Source organism: Schistocerca nitens, chromosome 4 (genome assembly GCF_023898315.1).
Source record: "Schistocerca nitens isolate TAMUIC-IGC-003100 chromosome 4, iqSchNite1.1, whole genome shotgun sequence".
Lineage (NCBI taxonomy): Eukaryota > Metazoa > Arthropoda > Insecta > Orthoptera > Acrididae > Schistocerca > Schistocerca nitens.
Window position 1 is genome coordinate 69,887,583 of NC_064617.1, and position 16,905 is coordinate 69,904,487.

The 16,905-nt window shown below is 44.2% G+C and overlaps 1 protein-coding gene across 1 annotated transcript in view; it reads right to left on the minus strand.

Moving 5' to 3' along the window:
* Window positions 1–16,905, minus strand: part of LOC126251758 (coiled-coil and C2 domain-containing protein 2A) — a 606,935-nt gene that overhangs the window by 316,594 nt on the left and 273,436 nt on the right. Inside the window, exons 8-9 of the mRNA XM_049952374.1 lie at window positions 11,488–11,626; window positions 305–422 (exon numbers count right to left, since the gene is read on the minus strand). Of these exons, the coding sequence (XP_049808331.1) occupies window positions 305–422; window positions 11,488–11,626 (257 nt within the window). The remainder of the gene's footprint in view (window positions 1–304; window positions 423–11,487; window positions 11,627–16,905) is intronic.

The following is a 16,905-nucleotide window of genomic DNA, read 5'->3' on the forward strand; positions in this document are numbered from 1 at the left end:
TGCTGTGTCCTCCCTACAAAGAAATCCTTAATCCAATCACAAATTCTGTTTGGTACTAAATATGATTGTACAACTGTTAATAGACTTTCATGTAGTACCAAGTGAAATGCTTGTTGGAAGTCATGAAATACTGCATCCTGCCTTGATCAAGGGCTTTAAGAAGGAAAAAGCTTGACCAAGTTTGTGTGTGGTTCATTTTATACTTATTATACATTTTTAATTAATAACTGACCTCAAATTATCATAAAACCACAAGAACAATAGATCAATAAATAAATAAATAAAAGCTTTAAATTTCACCTACTAGTTTATATTCCAGCTCCAGCCTAGAACGACATTCTTCAGATACTGGTGGATTATATGATTTATATATCTGTGGATCAGGCATGCTTATCAGTTTCCCATCCTCACCAAACCATTTTCTGAAATAAATAGAACCTCCAAGTTATAATGACATTTTCACAAATGGAAATTATAATAAATGGCAGTTTCAGCTATATTATGTTTCATCAATTCTTATTTATTCTAAACCAGTCAGTATTACAGCATTTCTGAATAAGAGATGACTACCAGAATATTTATGATCCAGCCACTTCATATCACAGAGAAAGTCTCTCACTTTATCAATATCTCCAAATATGGCACAATGCAGAACTTGAGAAAATACATAATAAATTGGTTAATCATCTGCTAGAATTAAAGGCATATACCAAGTGCCCTCCCAGTATACACAATTAAACTGTAGCGTACTAATATGAAAACACCAACTGCTACGTACTGCATGATAAATAAACTGTATCATCAAACTGAGTTAAGCACGGTGGTTCACTTGTTGGTTGGATTGGCCTTAACCTGCTATTTACTACCTTTGTAGACCTGTGCAGAACCTTTCCCCTCAGCAGATAGGACCTGCATCTACATCTACATCTACATTCATACTCCGCAAGCCATCCAACAGTGTGTGGCGGAGGGCACTTTACGTGCCACTGTCATTACCTCCCTTTCCTGTTCCAGTCGCGTATGGTTCGCGGGAAGAACGACTGTCTGAAAGCCTCCGTGCGCGCTCTAATCTCTCTAATTTTACATTCGTGATCTCCTCGGGAGGTATAAGTAGGGGGAAGCAATATACTCGATACCTCATCCAGAAACGCACCCTCTCGAAACCTGGCGAGCAAGCTACACCGCGATGCAGAGCGCCTCTCTTGCAGAGTCTGCCACTTGAGTTTATTAAACATCTCCGTAACGCTATCACAGTTACCAAATAACCCTGTGATGAAACGCGCCACTCTTCTTTGGATCTTCTCTATCTCCTCCGTCAACCCGATCTGGTACGGATCCCACACTGATGAGCAATACTCAAGTATAGGTCGAACGAGTGTTTTGTAAGCCACCTCCTTTGTTGCTGGACTACATTTTCTAAGCACTCTCCCAATGAATCTCAACCTGGTACCCGCCTTACCAACAATTAATTTTATATGATCATTCCACTTCAAATCGTTCCGCACGCATACTCCCAGATATTTTACAGAAGTAACTGCTACCAGTGTTTGTTCCGCTATCATATAATCATACAATAAAGGATCCTTCTTTCTATGTATTCGCAATACATTACATTTGTCTATGTTAAGGGACAGTTGCCACTCCCTGCACCAAGTGCCTATCCGCTGCAGATCTTCCTGCATTTCGCTACAATTTTCTAATGCTGCAATTTCTCTGTATACTACAGCATCATCTGCGAAAAGCCGCACGGAACTTCTGACACTATCTACTAGGTCATTTATATATATTGTGAAAAGCAATGATCCCATAACACTCCCCTGTGGCACGCCAGAGGTTACCTTAACGTCTGCAGACGTCTCTCCATTGATAACAACATGCTGTGTTCTGTTTGCTAAAAAATCTTCAATCCAGCCACACAGCTGGTCTGATATTCCGTAGGCTCTTACTTTGTTTATCAGGCGACAGTGCGGAACTGTATCGAACGCCTTCCGGAAGTCAAGAAAAATAACATCTACCTGGGAGCCTGTATCTAATATTTTCTGGGTCTCATGAACAAATAACGCGAGTTGGGTCTGGAGTGAAGCATCTTAATCCTTTGTGATACGGCATGTTCTACTTTTCTGTTTGCTTCCTTGGCTGTTGTATTAGCTTCAAGCTCTTCACAGAATGGGGAGTATTGCCAACATCCTTAACTATATAATTTGTTGTATATATGTTCTGAATTGCCTCAAGGATAATTCCACGAAAGGAGTAGATGTCAAAACCATCTGCTGTCAAAACCATCTGCTCCCCACCTGTTTACACTCACCTTTTGTCCAGACCTATTCACTGGCTAGTTCTTACCTTTCCCAGTGTCTGAATTGAGAGCACTGTATCAAAAATTAACAGTTGGGACACAAATCTCAAGGACATACAAGGATGATTCAATATTGATTTGGCAACTGACAGAAGTTGTGTTTTGACAAATGACCAATAGTTAGCAGCCAGCTGTTGCATCACAGAAAAGGAAACTGTATCAGTGCAAATATGGCAATCCTATTGTATGGCGCTGGAGCAGCGATCTGTTACATGGTTTTCAAGAAGTGAAGCTGTTAAACTTGTTGAAATGTGTTAGAGAATGAAAGCATAGTGTATTGATTTATGCACATCTCTGCATGAGTGGTGCAGAAAGGTTGAAACGGGATAACTTCTATGGAGGCAATCTGCACCTGAATCAGGCACACCCAGTGTGCGATTTGTGCTTTTACCAGTGGGGGGGATGTCTTAGGGGGTTAGTATAATTACGTATGTTACTAGCTTTGACCGTGGCGTTACCCATGGTTAAACAGTTATTTATAAATAGATGTTAATGCCGAAACTCACTATTCACGCGTATACACTGTCAGAAAAGCTATCCCTTGTTATATCTTTAAAAGTACATTATTGGTAAAGTTTATTTACAAAATCATCTACATACAGGTATACGATGGGAATTCAAAAAGTAAAGCACATTTGTGAAAAGCTGTACTTATTCTGATGATAGAAAACTGAAACATGCGTTATTTTTCTATGTAACCTCCCTAGACTTCAATGCAGTTTTCCCGACATTTTACGAGTTTTTTTTTTCATCAGAAAATACATTTTTCGGTTGCATCTGTAACCAATTTTGTACCGCAGCAATGACGTCTTCATCACTTTCTAATCTTCTTCCCTGTAGTGCTTCCGTTAAGGGTCCAAACATGTGAAAATCACTTGGAGCCAGGTCTGTACTGTATGGTGGATGTTCCACCACCTCGAATCACAACTCCTTTATTGCGTCGGCTGTCCGTTTGGCAGAATGTGGCCTAGCGTTATCTTGCTGCAGGATGACACCTCTTCACAGTTTTCTATGACATTTGGTTCTGATTGCAGGTTTTAGTTTCGTACGCAACACATCACATCCACCATAAAATACAGACCTAGCTCTAAAGCCTCGTTTACACTGGGGCGACGTCTTGCAACATTGTGGCATGCTACAGAAATGTGGCATGCGTCGTCTTGTAGCATGCTACAACAGGCAACATCTGGTGGCGTATGTTGCATGTGGCAGGTTAATTTATACCAAAGCAACAGAATTTGTGCCACACGTGTGTCGGTCTTGCAGTATAAAGGATGATAAAGTATCGCAGCGGCGGCCTACTTGGCACTTGCACGTGCAGCTAACAACGGAAATGAAAACCAAAGGAAAATAAAACGATGGTGGAAGAGAAGAGTATTTAAAGAAGGTCCACGAAATAGTATCCTAGGAATTAGAAACAGACGATGGTGCGTTATTTAGTAAGGTGTGCTTTCGTCCCAGGCGTGTTACTCCGTGCCATACCATTGCCAAAAGGTGGCCTAACGGTGAATGTTCGCACAGGTACCGGGCTGATCACCACCCTGTGTCAGGGCCCGGGGTGGGACTTTCCGCCACCAGTTCACCCAACTCTGCGGTACGACTGCTGCGGTATGACTGCCACACAACTTCCCTCGCAAGCTAGCAAGTAAACGGATTACAACGCACCTTAGACGAAAGCAACAATGACAACATGAGAATGATGATTTGGTTCTAAATGTTTTGAAATGGTTAACTACTACATACCACTTTTTCAAAATTAATAAGCAAACATATTAATAATATTAATAGTAAGACTGTATTAAAAACTTTCAGTGTTCGGCTCCACAAATTTAAATTATACATAAAGTTTTACTCCAGTGCTTGGGAAATAAACATCCCAGGTTGGGATACATAAAGTAAAGCCAGAGGAGGGGATGGTCTGATGCAGAGGGGGGGGGGGGGGAATCCCCCCCTGCAAATCACACACTGGGCACACCGCTTAGAGACAAATGAAAGTACTGCCAGAGTGGAAGAGCTTCTGAAGGAAAACAAGGATATTACTGTACACGAGATATGCTCTATTTTGGATGTTAGTGTTAGTTCAACACACACTATTGTCCATGATGTCCTGCAGTTCAATAAAGTGTTCTGCACATCTGTTGACAACTGAATTGAGAAACCATCATACCCACAACAGCAGTGAGGAATTTCTGTGTAATTGATTACTAGGTAGAACAATTACATGAGATAAAACATAGGTGCACTGTCACCAACTTGAAACTGAAACATCAAGCAAGGAATGGCATCACAGTTTTTTGCCAATAACAAAAATATTGTTCAATCAACCACTGGTAGGAAAAGTCATTTTCACTCTCTTTTTAGGCATTACATGGAAAGGTAATACATACTCAAATCTGCAACAAAATCACCTTTGCCTTGCGATCAGGAGTAGACAATGAGGACTTCTTGGTTCAGGCATTTTGTTGTAACACATTAATGCTCATTCCCATACTGCCCATTCAATTGCAGCAACACTAAAGGAGATGAAATTTGAACAATGTATATTCCAATATGCAGGTTCCATTGTTGGATATGAAATTTGAATGTCTCAGACACCCATCTTACTCATCAGACCTCACCCTGAGTGACAGTCATCTATCCGAACAGCTCAAAGAAGTGCTGGAAGGCAAGTGACGAAGAGGTGAAAACTGCAGTGCACAAGTGGCCACATTCACAGCCACAAGAACTCTTTGCATGAGGTATCCATGCACTTCTGAAGCAGTGGAATGCATGCACTGAAAGCCACATGGACTATGTCATGTGTTTCTGTGTTCCATGCATCGATTCACTATAGGTGAGGGGTTGCCTTACCCTTATTTTATATACAATGTCAAAAAATGGTATATCTCTAATTTTTCTGTATTAATTAACTTGTACAATAACAAACAATTACGTTTTTCATTTGAATCACCTTCCTAATACGAAAAGTGACTGGATACACATCCACCTCACCCGTTCTAGATCCATGAACATAACTTTTCAGTGCTAGGTTAAAATATTACTTTACAAAAACATAATAACTTGCTATGGATGCATGTTTGTTCTGTGGTCTGTTATATTTATCATTAACAATCTGGTTTCTAGGTTATGAAAGGTACTACGTAAACTAAGTCTGGAAAACATTGTTTATTCTTATCTCAGCAGCTAAAATTCTCGAAAGCGTTGTTGATTAAAAATATTGTAAAAGAGCTATTTTACTGATAGACAAAAAATTGTGAGCCACACAAGTGACTACTGCAGTAACATGTTTCATAAGTTTTATTTCAATTCAGCTACAGTGAGCAACATGGTTTGAAGTTTGCCCCTCAGCTCAATCTCTAACCAAGAATCTCACGCATAAGCAGCATCTAAAGATGGTCATGCTATAACTAAGAAAGTAAACCAAACAATTCTAGCAAGCTAGGTTTGTTTAAAAAAATAAAAAGAAAGAAAGAAAAAAAGAAAACCTTAGAAACTAAGTATTAAATGAAAATCAGTAATTCTTACAAAACAGCCTAAGTGTAAATGTAAAACCTAAATCATTTCCTCAGATGTACGCAGGAACATAATAAGTTATGTTCCTGCATACATAAGTTATGTTCCTCCATTACTATATTCGTAACATTATATGCGTGAATCGCACATGTGTGTGAGTGCAGTGTAGTGTAATGATGATAAACACTCCGTCTTCAGGCCACAAGTGGCCCATTGGGACCATCTGACCGCCATATCGACCTCAGCTGAGGATGTGGATAGGAAGGGCATGTGGTCAGCACGCTGCTCTCCTGATCGTTATGATGGTGTTCTTTGACCAGAGCCACTACTATTCTATTGAGGAGCTCCTCAGTTCGCATCACGAGGCTGAGTGCACCCCGAAAAATGACAACAGTGCATGGTGGCCTGGACGGTCACCCGTCCAAATGCCGGCCACGCCTGACAGCGCTTAACTAGGGTGATCTGATGCAAACCGGTACATCCACTGCGGCAAGGCCATTGCCCAATGATGATAAAGATGATGATAATAATTATGATGAGAGAAGGGAGAGGGTGAAAGCTGGTGCCATGACATAACCTATTCCTTGCAAAAAGGGGGCTGCCAAGCCTAATGCCCCATACGGCAATCCGACAGACAGATATAATGTCAAGTTGAACAAATATATTTCTAGGACGGCACAATATATGTAAGTCACAGATCAAGTAAACAAAGTAAGACTTGTGTACACTGTAACAGTCAAATCAGCACTGAGTCCAAGTCTAGCAGCCGCTGGCTGGCTGGCCGCTTAGATGGCGTGGCTGCTGCACGGCTGGCAGACAGTGCCGCATGTAGAGGACGTGTGTAACTGCGCGGCGGCACTTTGAAATATCTGTGAGTCACAACACCTTTCCCCCCCTTGAATTTTTTGCACTGATCTTGATGGGGGTGGCCTGTAGATTGCTAACAACCATAGGTGTTGTTTGACTGGCCGTAGAGTCTCGAGGAGGAGGCTTGCTGTACGGGCGGAAATGTCCCCGATGATAACGGGTCGAGATGTGGGGGTCGAATCTGCTGGGGCCCCGTGCCCCAATCTGCCCATAGCGGCAAGTCCGGTTGTTATAACAGGAGACATGGGCGATGTGTCGGCATCCGTAGGAGAAGGAGGCGAGTAGAGTTGCTCCGACAGATGATGGTCACCTGGTTCCTGCATGGGCATGTCTCCTGGTGGTGTCAGTTCTTGTGCTGGCAACGAGATGATGATGAGAGGGCTGCATTGTGAGTAATGAGAGATTCCAAGATCCTGAGTGTCAGGTAAACCCAAAGGTGGTGTAGCGGCATTCGGAACAGGCGTTGCCGGTACACGAGGCCGAAGCTGGTCCGAATGACACACTGCGACACCCGTGTCCGTCTCGATTTCATCCAGGAGTTGGCCACGCTGTTGTAAAATGTGACCAGGACTCAATTTTGGCCGCCTGCCATATCCCTGTACCCATACAAGGTTGCCGGCGGTGGACCGGCCAAGCGAAGGCACCCGCGGCCATGAGGTGGAAGGCCGCAGAAGATGAAGTAGCATGCGGAGCTGTCGGCCATGTGAGAGCTCAGCCGGGCTGTGGTCACCTATGGGGGTGAAACGGTAAGAAGCCAGAAATTGGAGTAGCGCATCAGCAGCAGCAGAAGAAGTCAGGAGTTTCCTCATCTGAGCCTTAAATGAGCGGACCAGTCGTTCAGCCTCACCATCTGACTGTGGATGGAACGGAGGGGACGTGATATGCGTGACACCGTGACGGGCACAAGAATCCGCAAAATCGGAAGAGGAAAACTGCAGACCATTATCAGTAACAAGATTAGAGGGAAGGCCTTCCAAAGAGAAAATGCAAGCTAGAGCATTGGTGGTTGCCACGGTGGTAGGCAACGTGCAACGGACAATGAAAGGAAAGTTAGAGTAGGCGTCAATAACAAGAAGCCAATAAGTACGTAAAAAAGGTCCTGTGAAGTCAGCATGAATACGCTCCCAGGGCTTCTCAGGCGAAGGCCACAGTGACAAAGATGACTTCGGGGCGGCGGCCTGTGACGCACGAGGGCCGCAGGCACCGACCATGTGTGCGATTTCAGAGTCGATGCCGGGCCAGTACACATGACGGCGCGCCAGAGATTTTGTGTGAGAGACACCCCAGTGTCCTTGGTGAAGGAGGCACAAGACCGAAGCACGCAAAGACGCAGGTACAACAACACGCGGCGAAGCATTTTCGGTGGAAAGGAGGATAACACTATCACTGGCCGTGAGGCGGTAACGCAAAGTGTAGTAGTTCCACAACGGATCAGAAGCCTTAGCGGACGGACGATCTGGCCAACCCTTCTGAATACAGCGTAAAACCCAGGAGAGGGTAGGGTCAGAACCCGCAGCAGCTGCCAGCCGGTCCCCGGTGATGGCAAACCCGTCCACAACCCGTTGCTCGGCAACATACAGGTGGAAACACAAAAGTTCGTCCCTATCGAATGCCAGATCAGGACCCATGGGAAGGCGAGACAGTGCATCAGCATTCGCATGTTGAGCTGTCGGCCGGAAATAAATCACATAATTGAAACGAGACAAGTAAAGAGTCCAACGCTGGAGGCGGTGTGCAGCCTTGTCGGGAAGCGATGTTGATGGATGAAACAAGGAAACAAGTGGTTTGTGGTCCGTAACAAGATGAAATTTGGATCCATAGAGAAAAACACCAAACTTATGAAGAGCATAAATAATGGCTAAAGCTTCTTTTTCAATTTGAGAATATTTTCGTTGGGCATCCATGAGTGTTTTGGAGGCATAAGCAATGGGTTGTTCAGAACCGTCAGAAAAACGGTGCGCAAGGACTGCACCAACCCCATATTGAGAGGCGTCCGTGGCAAGAACAAGATGTTGGCCACATTGATAAGTAGCCAGGCATGGGACCTGTTTCAGCATAGTCTTCAATTTCTGGAAAACCGCATCGCATGACGTGGACCAGTGAAAAGGCACATTTTTATGCAACAGGCGATGCAACGGCTGAGCTACCCAAGCCGCAGATGGTAAAAACCTGTGATAGTATACTATTTTCCCCAAGAAGACCTGCAGTTCCTTAACAGATGTAGGGCAAGAAAGGGCATCAATCGCAGTGACAGTTTGGTGAAGCGGACGAATACCATCCCAAGAGAGTTGAAACCCCAAGTACATGATGGATCCCTGAAAAAATTTTGATTTCTGAGGATTACACTTAAGACCAGCAGTCTGTAAGACATGAAAAAGTGTGCGGAGATTCTGAAGATGTTCTTCAGTGGTGGAGCCAGTGACAACAATGTCGTCCATGTAATTTATACGCCCAGGGACAGGGAGCAATAATTGTTCCAAGAATCGCTGAAAGAGAGCAGGGGCACTGGCAACCCCGAATGGCAATCGTTGGTATTGATAGAGGCCGAAAGGCGTGTTAAGGACCAGGAACTGATGGGAAGCAGTGTCGAGAGGAAGTTGATGATAACCTTCTGACAGGTCAAGTTTAGAAAAATACTGGCCTCCAGCAAGTTTAGTGAACAATTCTTCAGGTTGGGGCATAGGGTAAGTGTCGATGAAGCATTGAGCATTTACAGTGGCTTTGAAATTGCCACAGAGACGAATATCACCATTGGGCTTAGCAACGACGACAGGAGAGGACCACTCATTGGAAGTGACAGGAAGCAAGACCCCTGAAGCAGTGAGACGATCCAGCTCCCGTTTGACCCGATCATGAAGGGCCACAGGAATGGGCCGAGCCTGAAAAAACTTAAGCCGAGCAGTGGGTTTGAGCGTGATATGAGCTTCAAAGTTGTTTGCATGGCCTAACCCAGGAGAAAAAAGGGACAAAAATGTCGTTGACAAGGGATCCAATTGAGCATAAGGAATAGCATCAGAGACGATATTGACAGAGTCATCTATGGAGAACCCGAAAACGGGAAAGGCATCGAAACCAAAAAGATTCTCCGCGTTACTATGGTCGACCACAAATATCGGAACAGTGCAAACGACCTATTTGTAAGATACCTCAGCATTAAATTGTCCCAAAAGAGAAATCTTCTGTTTATTGTATGTCCGTAATTGTCTAGTGACAGGTGATAGGATTGGAGAATCCAACTGAAGATACGTCTGAGAATTGATGATAGTGGCAGCAGAACCAGTATCCACCTGCTTGCAAACATCCTGATCAAGGATTTGGACAGTGAGGAATAACTTCCCAGTAAGGGAAGAAGTACCATTGACAGACAACACAGAAGCAGATCAGCGTCATGTTCATGAACATCAGGTATGCGGTCGGATTTGCAAACGGATGACACATGACCCTTCTTTTTGCATTTGTAACACACAGCCCAACGTTGGAGACAATCCTCCCATGAATGTTTCGTAAAACACCGTGGACATGAAGGAAGTTGCCGTGGGTTTTGCAGCAGTTTCTTAGAGGTTTGTTTATGGTTAGGCCAAGGCTGCGCTTGGGAGCATACTGCGGCCACGTCGGCCAATGGGGACACGCCGCACGCTTTGTCAACAGCGCACAGAGGTTGTACTTCCCCGACATCACCCCATGCCTCTATTTGTGCTCCAGTCATGCGAGAAATTTCAAAAGACTGAGCGATGGATAGGACTTCATCTAGAGTCGTATTTGCCAACTGAAGGGCACGTTGCCTAACTTCTTTGTCGGGCACTGACCGGATAATAGCATCCCGTACCATGGAATAGATGTCAGATTCTTTGTGAATGTCAGTAACAAATTGACACTTTCGACTGAGGCCGTGTAGTTCAGCAGCCCAAGCGCAATAGGATTGATTTGGTTGTTTTCGACAACGATAAAAGGCAACATGAGAGGCTACCACATGCGTTTGCTTTTGAAAATATACAGACAGAAGTAAGCACATTTCAGCAAAGGACAAAGACGCAGGATCTTTCAAGGGAGCCAATTGCGACAACAACCGATACAGTTGAGGTGAAATCCATGAAAGGAACAGAGACTTTGTTTGGTCATCCGCGACATGAAATGCCAAGAACTGCTGTCGAAGACGTTTTTCGTAATCAGACCATTCTTCCACCGTCTCGTCGTAAGGAGGAAAAGGAGGTAGAGACAACGACGAGAGATGCCCCGCATTGGATGCCGCGACGAAATCATGAATCGCAGATGTGACAAGCATTTGCTGTTCAACGAGACCTTGCAATAGTTGCTCTAAAGTTGCCATAGAAACCTGTGGGTCAACGATGAAAAAAAAAAAAAAATCACTACCTCGTCGCCAATTGTTTTAACGTCAAGTTGAACAAATATATTTCTAGGACGACACAATACATGTAAGTCACAGATTAAGTAAACAAAGTAAGACATGTTTACACTGTAACAGTCAAATCCACACTGAGTCCAAGTCTAGCGGCCACTGGCTGGCTGGCTGGCCGCTTAGGTGGCACGGCTGCTGCATGGCTGGCAGACAGCGCTGCATGTAGAGCACACGCATAACTGTGCGGCAGCACTTTGAAAGATCGGCAAGTCACAACACCATCAATTAAACCAGTACACAGGCGCAGCATCTGGTGATCAGTAACTGTACACCTGCATTATGCATTACCCTGACATGATTTGACATGTGTCAAGTAAGATGTTGATATACAGACCTTCCTCCTGCAGCTAGTATGCGTTGCTCCATGAGGTTTCTGAGATGGCTTGGAACACGTAACTGTGAACCCACATATAAACCCTCTTCTTCTGGATAGCGTGGCTCACAATCTGGAGCCAACTTATTGAACAAAGGAACTGAAATACAAGTGGTTTTCATTCAGAAGTAGCAAACAGGCAAAAAATTAAATACAACATACAAATGAATATTATCAAAGATTTTAATTACTAAATGTATGTACAATGCCTGATGAAAAAATTAAGCACTCAGAAGGGGTGGAGGAAACAAAATAAAACTTCATGGTTTGAGAGGGTGTGTGATGTTATTTCTATGATTACAAAACTGAGTCAGATTTGTAAAGAATGTGGTAGCATGAGCCTGTTTATTGGTGTGACGCTGCACACAACCTGGCCTGGATGCATGTAGTAATTCAGTTGGAAAGGGTGTCAGAAAGCCATTGTATATTCTCCCGGAGCAAGCTGGCCCACATCTGTTGTGACCGATCCTTGATAACCTGGATAGACTCCAAGCTGACCCCACACATGATCTGTAGGGGCCAGATCTGGGGATCTTGCTGAGTGTGGGAGTACCTCGACATCACACATACACTTCACAGACACACGGACCTGTGTGACATGCATTGTCCTGCTGAAAAATGCTGCCACAATACTGTCTCAGAAAAGGTAACACATGAGGACACAGGCTGTCCATGATGTACCATTGTGCTGTCAGTGTTCTCTCAGTCACTACTAGCCATGACCTGAAGTCATACCCAGTGGCGGCTCTTCACACCATAAAGCCAGGAATAACACCACTCTGCCTCTCCGAAACACTGGAAGAATTGGACCTCCCCTCAGGTGGCCATTATACTTGCTGATGAGGGTCATCTGGGGTAGAGCAGAACCATAGTACTTCGCTGAACACAATGCAACACAATTCATCAGCAGTTCAAGCTTCCTGGTCATGACACCATTCCAAATGCAGTCATTTGTGTTGTGGTACTTACAGCAGCCTACACATGAAACAGTGCTTCCCTAGTCGGAGTGCTAATAGTCTGTGACCATGACATTGTAGGGAATCAATTACTTGTTCTTGGATGGCAGGTGCAGATGTAAAGGGGTTATGACATGCATGGTGCACAGTACAGTGACCCTCCACTGTGATGGTCAACTGGAATCTTGACAATAAGTATGTCTGCCCCCACATTTCCTGTGCAGTCCAACATTGGTCACTGTCACATACAAGTCTAGATATTGCACAGTTCATTCAGCTGGACAAAGGCGGACACACAATGAAGCCCCTTTCTGTCAGGTGCTGATAATCTGACTCGCACTAGTATGCAGTATCTTGGTGTCCATCACGGTGATCACTCAACATCTGACTCTGTTCATGCCCCTTATACCAGGCCTGCTAATAACACTAAACATAAATAACCCTAATTCTCTCTGGCGACTGTTCACCACACCAACATCCCTCATGCGCATGGTCTTACCACTATTGAACACTATCTTTCCCAATGTCTAATGACTCCAAATCAACTACCTCATTCCTCATACACCTTACTAACTATATCCTAACCCATAACTATTTCTCATTTGAAGGGAAGGTACATAAACAAATCTGTGACACAGCCATGGGCACATGCATGGCACCCTCGATTGCCAAACTTTTTATGGGCCATCTAGAGGAGACCTTCCTAGCCTCCCAAAACACCAAACCCCTAGGCTCTGGAGTGAGTGCCAAGACACCCTATCTTTGTTCCTTCACAACCCCTTCTCTCCCATTTGCTTCACATGGTCCTCCTCAACACAGCATGCCACCTTCCTACATGTTGACCTCTTCTCTCTGATGGCTCCATCCACACATCTGTCCGCATTAAACCTACCTGCCTTTTGACAGCTGTCATCCCTTTCACACCAAAAAATTCCTCCTGTGTAGCCTGGCTTCCCAGGGACGGCATTTCTGCAGTGACAAAAACGCCCTTGCTAAATATGCTGAGGGTCTCACCAATGTCTTCACAGACAACCATCCCCCAGACCTAGTCTGCAAACAGATCTCCTCTGCCATTTCCCCTCACAATCCCCAGTTCTCCCACCACCCCCAAAAACCAGCCGCAAAAGGAGTGTCCCCTTTGTCACCCAGTACCACCCTGGACTGGAACAACTGAACCATATCCTTCATCAGAGCTTTGATTACCTATCATTGTGCCCTAAAATTAGGTACATCATACCTGAGATACTTCTCACCCAACCTCCACACTATCCTAGTCCATCCCTGTGGAAGAAACGGGTGCTAAATCTGCCCAATCCACCCACCCAGCACTTCCTATTCCAACCCCATAGCTGGCCAGGCCACCAGTAAAAGCAGCCATGTCACTTACCGGCTCTGCTGCCATTGCACAGCTTTTTGTATTGGTATGACTACCAACCAGCCGTCCACCAGGATGGATGGCCACAGCCAAACTGTGGCTAAGAGGAAAGTAGACCACCCTGTGGCACAACATGTAGCTAAAAATAACACACCTGATTTCAATGGCTGCTTCACTATCTTAGCCACATGGATCCTTCCCTCCATCACCAGCTTTTCTGAGCTGCACAGATGGGATCTACCTTACAACACATTCTCTGCTCCCATAATTATCCCGGCCCCAACCTACGGTGACATACTGTCCCCACACCCTCCACCCGACACTTTCCACCCCCTCTGTCCTATCATCTCCTCCCCATTCTTGTCTCCCATCATGTATATTTATTGCCCTCTGCCAATGCATCCACCAGTCTTTTCCCATTCCTCTCCTTTTTTGTTCCTTTTTCCCCCAGCTTCCTGTCCCACAACCTCCTGACGCTGCACCTGTTGGCAGTCTAGTTCCTGCACACTCCACCAGATGGTGTTTGTCTCTCTACCCACCTGTACACTACTACCCCTTCCCCTCCCCCTTACCATTCCACTTCCCCACCCCCTCCAGATTGCTGCTTGCATCCCACGTGATGTTACATTCCAGCCCGATGTGCTGAAGTTGGCAGTCATGCATGAATGAGGTGTGCTTACTTTTTGTTTGTGTGTGTGTGTGTGTGTGTGTGTGTGTGTGTGTGTGTGTGTGTTTACTGATGAAGGATGTGGCTGAAAGTTATTGTAAGTGTCTTTTAGTTGTGTTTATTTGCAACTTGACATGTTTCTTTATGGTAAGTAGCAATCTATGTTTTCCTACATTGTTGAGTATTGGATGTTTCTGACAAGACAGTATTATGTTTCATGTAAGGAGAAACATCTACAAAGAAATGTCAGAATTGGACAGTTGCAGGATTGTGGCCTACTGAGGCTGCAGTTAATCATTCTGCAGTAGTGCTGCTCATACTGACCAGAAGCCCCACATCCATCACACAGATATCGAATCAGTGGGTTCAGAAGGGCCACATTGATTGCTGTGCAGGATCTCAACAAACACACAACAAATGCCCCATAGGACAGACATATTGTTCCCTTGACCTTGTAGGATTGTTCAACCCTGTGTATCTTGAGACAGGAAATGGACTTCTTTTCAGCAAGACAATTCTTGAATTTCATCTGGATAATGCGACTGGTTTTCACCACAGAAGAGACGAACATTATTAGGGAAAAGAGGTTGTGGTGCATGGCAACTCAGGATAGGTGGCAATCCCAGCGAATCACCTGGTCTCACCAGCGAAGGGCACAATGCCATAAAGGCGTCCTTGTGGTGCACTACTGGAAACCTGGCTTCTCTACTGGATTGTACTATCATTGCTATAGGGACTATTAGTTGCTGTGCTGATAATGACTCTGCTATTGCCTATGGACTTTCTGGTAATATTCTTCCATTGTCAAGTTTGTTCACTCACTCTGACCCAGCTCATTCAGGTGTCGTGGACTTTTAACTGTGTTCTGTGGTTGTTTGATTGTGGATGAATAAAAGCTGTACACATTGGTGCTGTTCAAAAGAAATTATGCCATATCCTGTATGCAGCTGCAATTCTGATGCTACCTTGTAATCAGGGAAAGATTTAAATAACATTGCCAACACAGAATCACCCCTTATAAAATTTTTCACTTTGAGAATGATGACAGTTTCCTGCCTGTTACTGATATACTTGCTTCACACCCAATAAATTTGTTATAAGAGAGATTAGTATTAAATGCAGATAAGGAGAATATTATTAATACATAATAACTGTAGGCAACATCAAGTGATACAAGGATCATTTTTTAGGAATTCATTAGTTCATGACAAGAGGATGCATATTTCTTTACAACAAACTGTGATTTGAGAAGAGAGATTTACAAGTAATCTCTACTTATAAAAGGCAATGTCCTGATTGAATGAGTGACTGACTGGCTGCCTGAGTGACTCATCACCCAGCCCAAACTGTTAAGGGTGGATCTTATACTGTTGTTGTTGTTGTTGTTGTGGTCTTCAGTCCTGAGACTGGTTTGATGCAGCTCTCCATGCTACTCTATCCTGTGCAAGCTTCTTCATCTCCCAGTACCTACTGCAGCCTAAATCCTTCTGAATCTGCTTAGTGTATTCATCTCTTGGTCTCCCTCTACGATTTTTACCCTCCAAGCTGCCCTCCAATACTAAATTGGTGATCCCTCGATGTCTCAGAACATGTCCTACCAACCAATCCCTTCTTCTAGACAAGTTGTGCCACAAGCTCCTCTTCTCCCCAATTCTATTCAATACCTCCTTATTAGTTATGTGATCAACCCATCTAATCTTCAGCATTCTTCTGTAGCACCACATTTCGAAAGCTTCTATTCTCTTCTTGTCTAAGCTATTTATCGTCCACGTTTCACTTCCATACATGGTTACACTCCATACAAATACTTTCAGAAACGACTTCCTGACACTTAAATCAACACTCGATGTTAACAAATTTCTCTTCTTCAGAAACACTTTCCTTGCCATTGCCAGTCTACATTTTATATCCCCTCTTCTTCGACCATCGTCAGTTAGTTTGCTCCCCAAATAGCAAAACTCCTTTACTACTTTAAGTGTCTCATTTCCTAATCTAATTCCCTCAGCATCACCTGACTTAATTCGACTACATTTCATTATCCTCGTTTTGCTTTTGTTGATGTTCATCTTATACCCTCCTTTCAAGACACTGTCCATTCCGTTCAACTGCTCTTCCAAGACCTTTACTGTCTCTGACAGAATTACAATGTCATCGGCGAACCTCAAAATTTTTATTTCTCCTCCATGGATTTTAATACCTACTCCGAACTTTTCTTTTGTTTCCTTTATTGCTTGCTCAATATACAGATTGAATAACATCGGGGATAGGCTACAACCCTGTCTCACTCCCTTCCCAACCACTGCTTCCCTTTCACACCCCTCGACTCTTATAACTGCCATCTGGTTTCTGTACAAATTGTAAATAGCCTTTCGCTCTCTGTA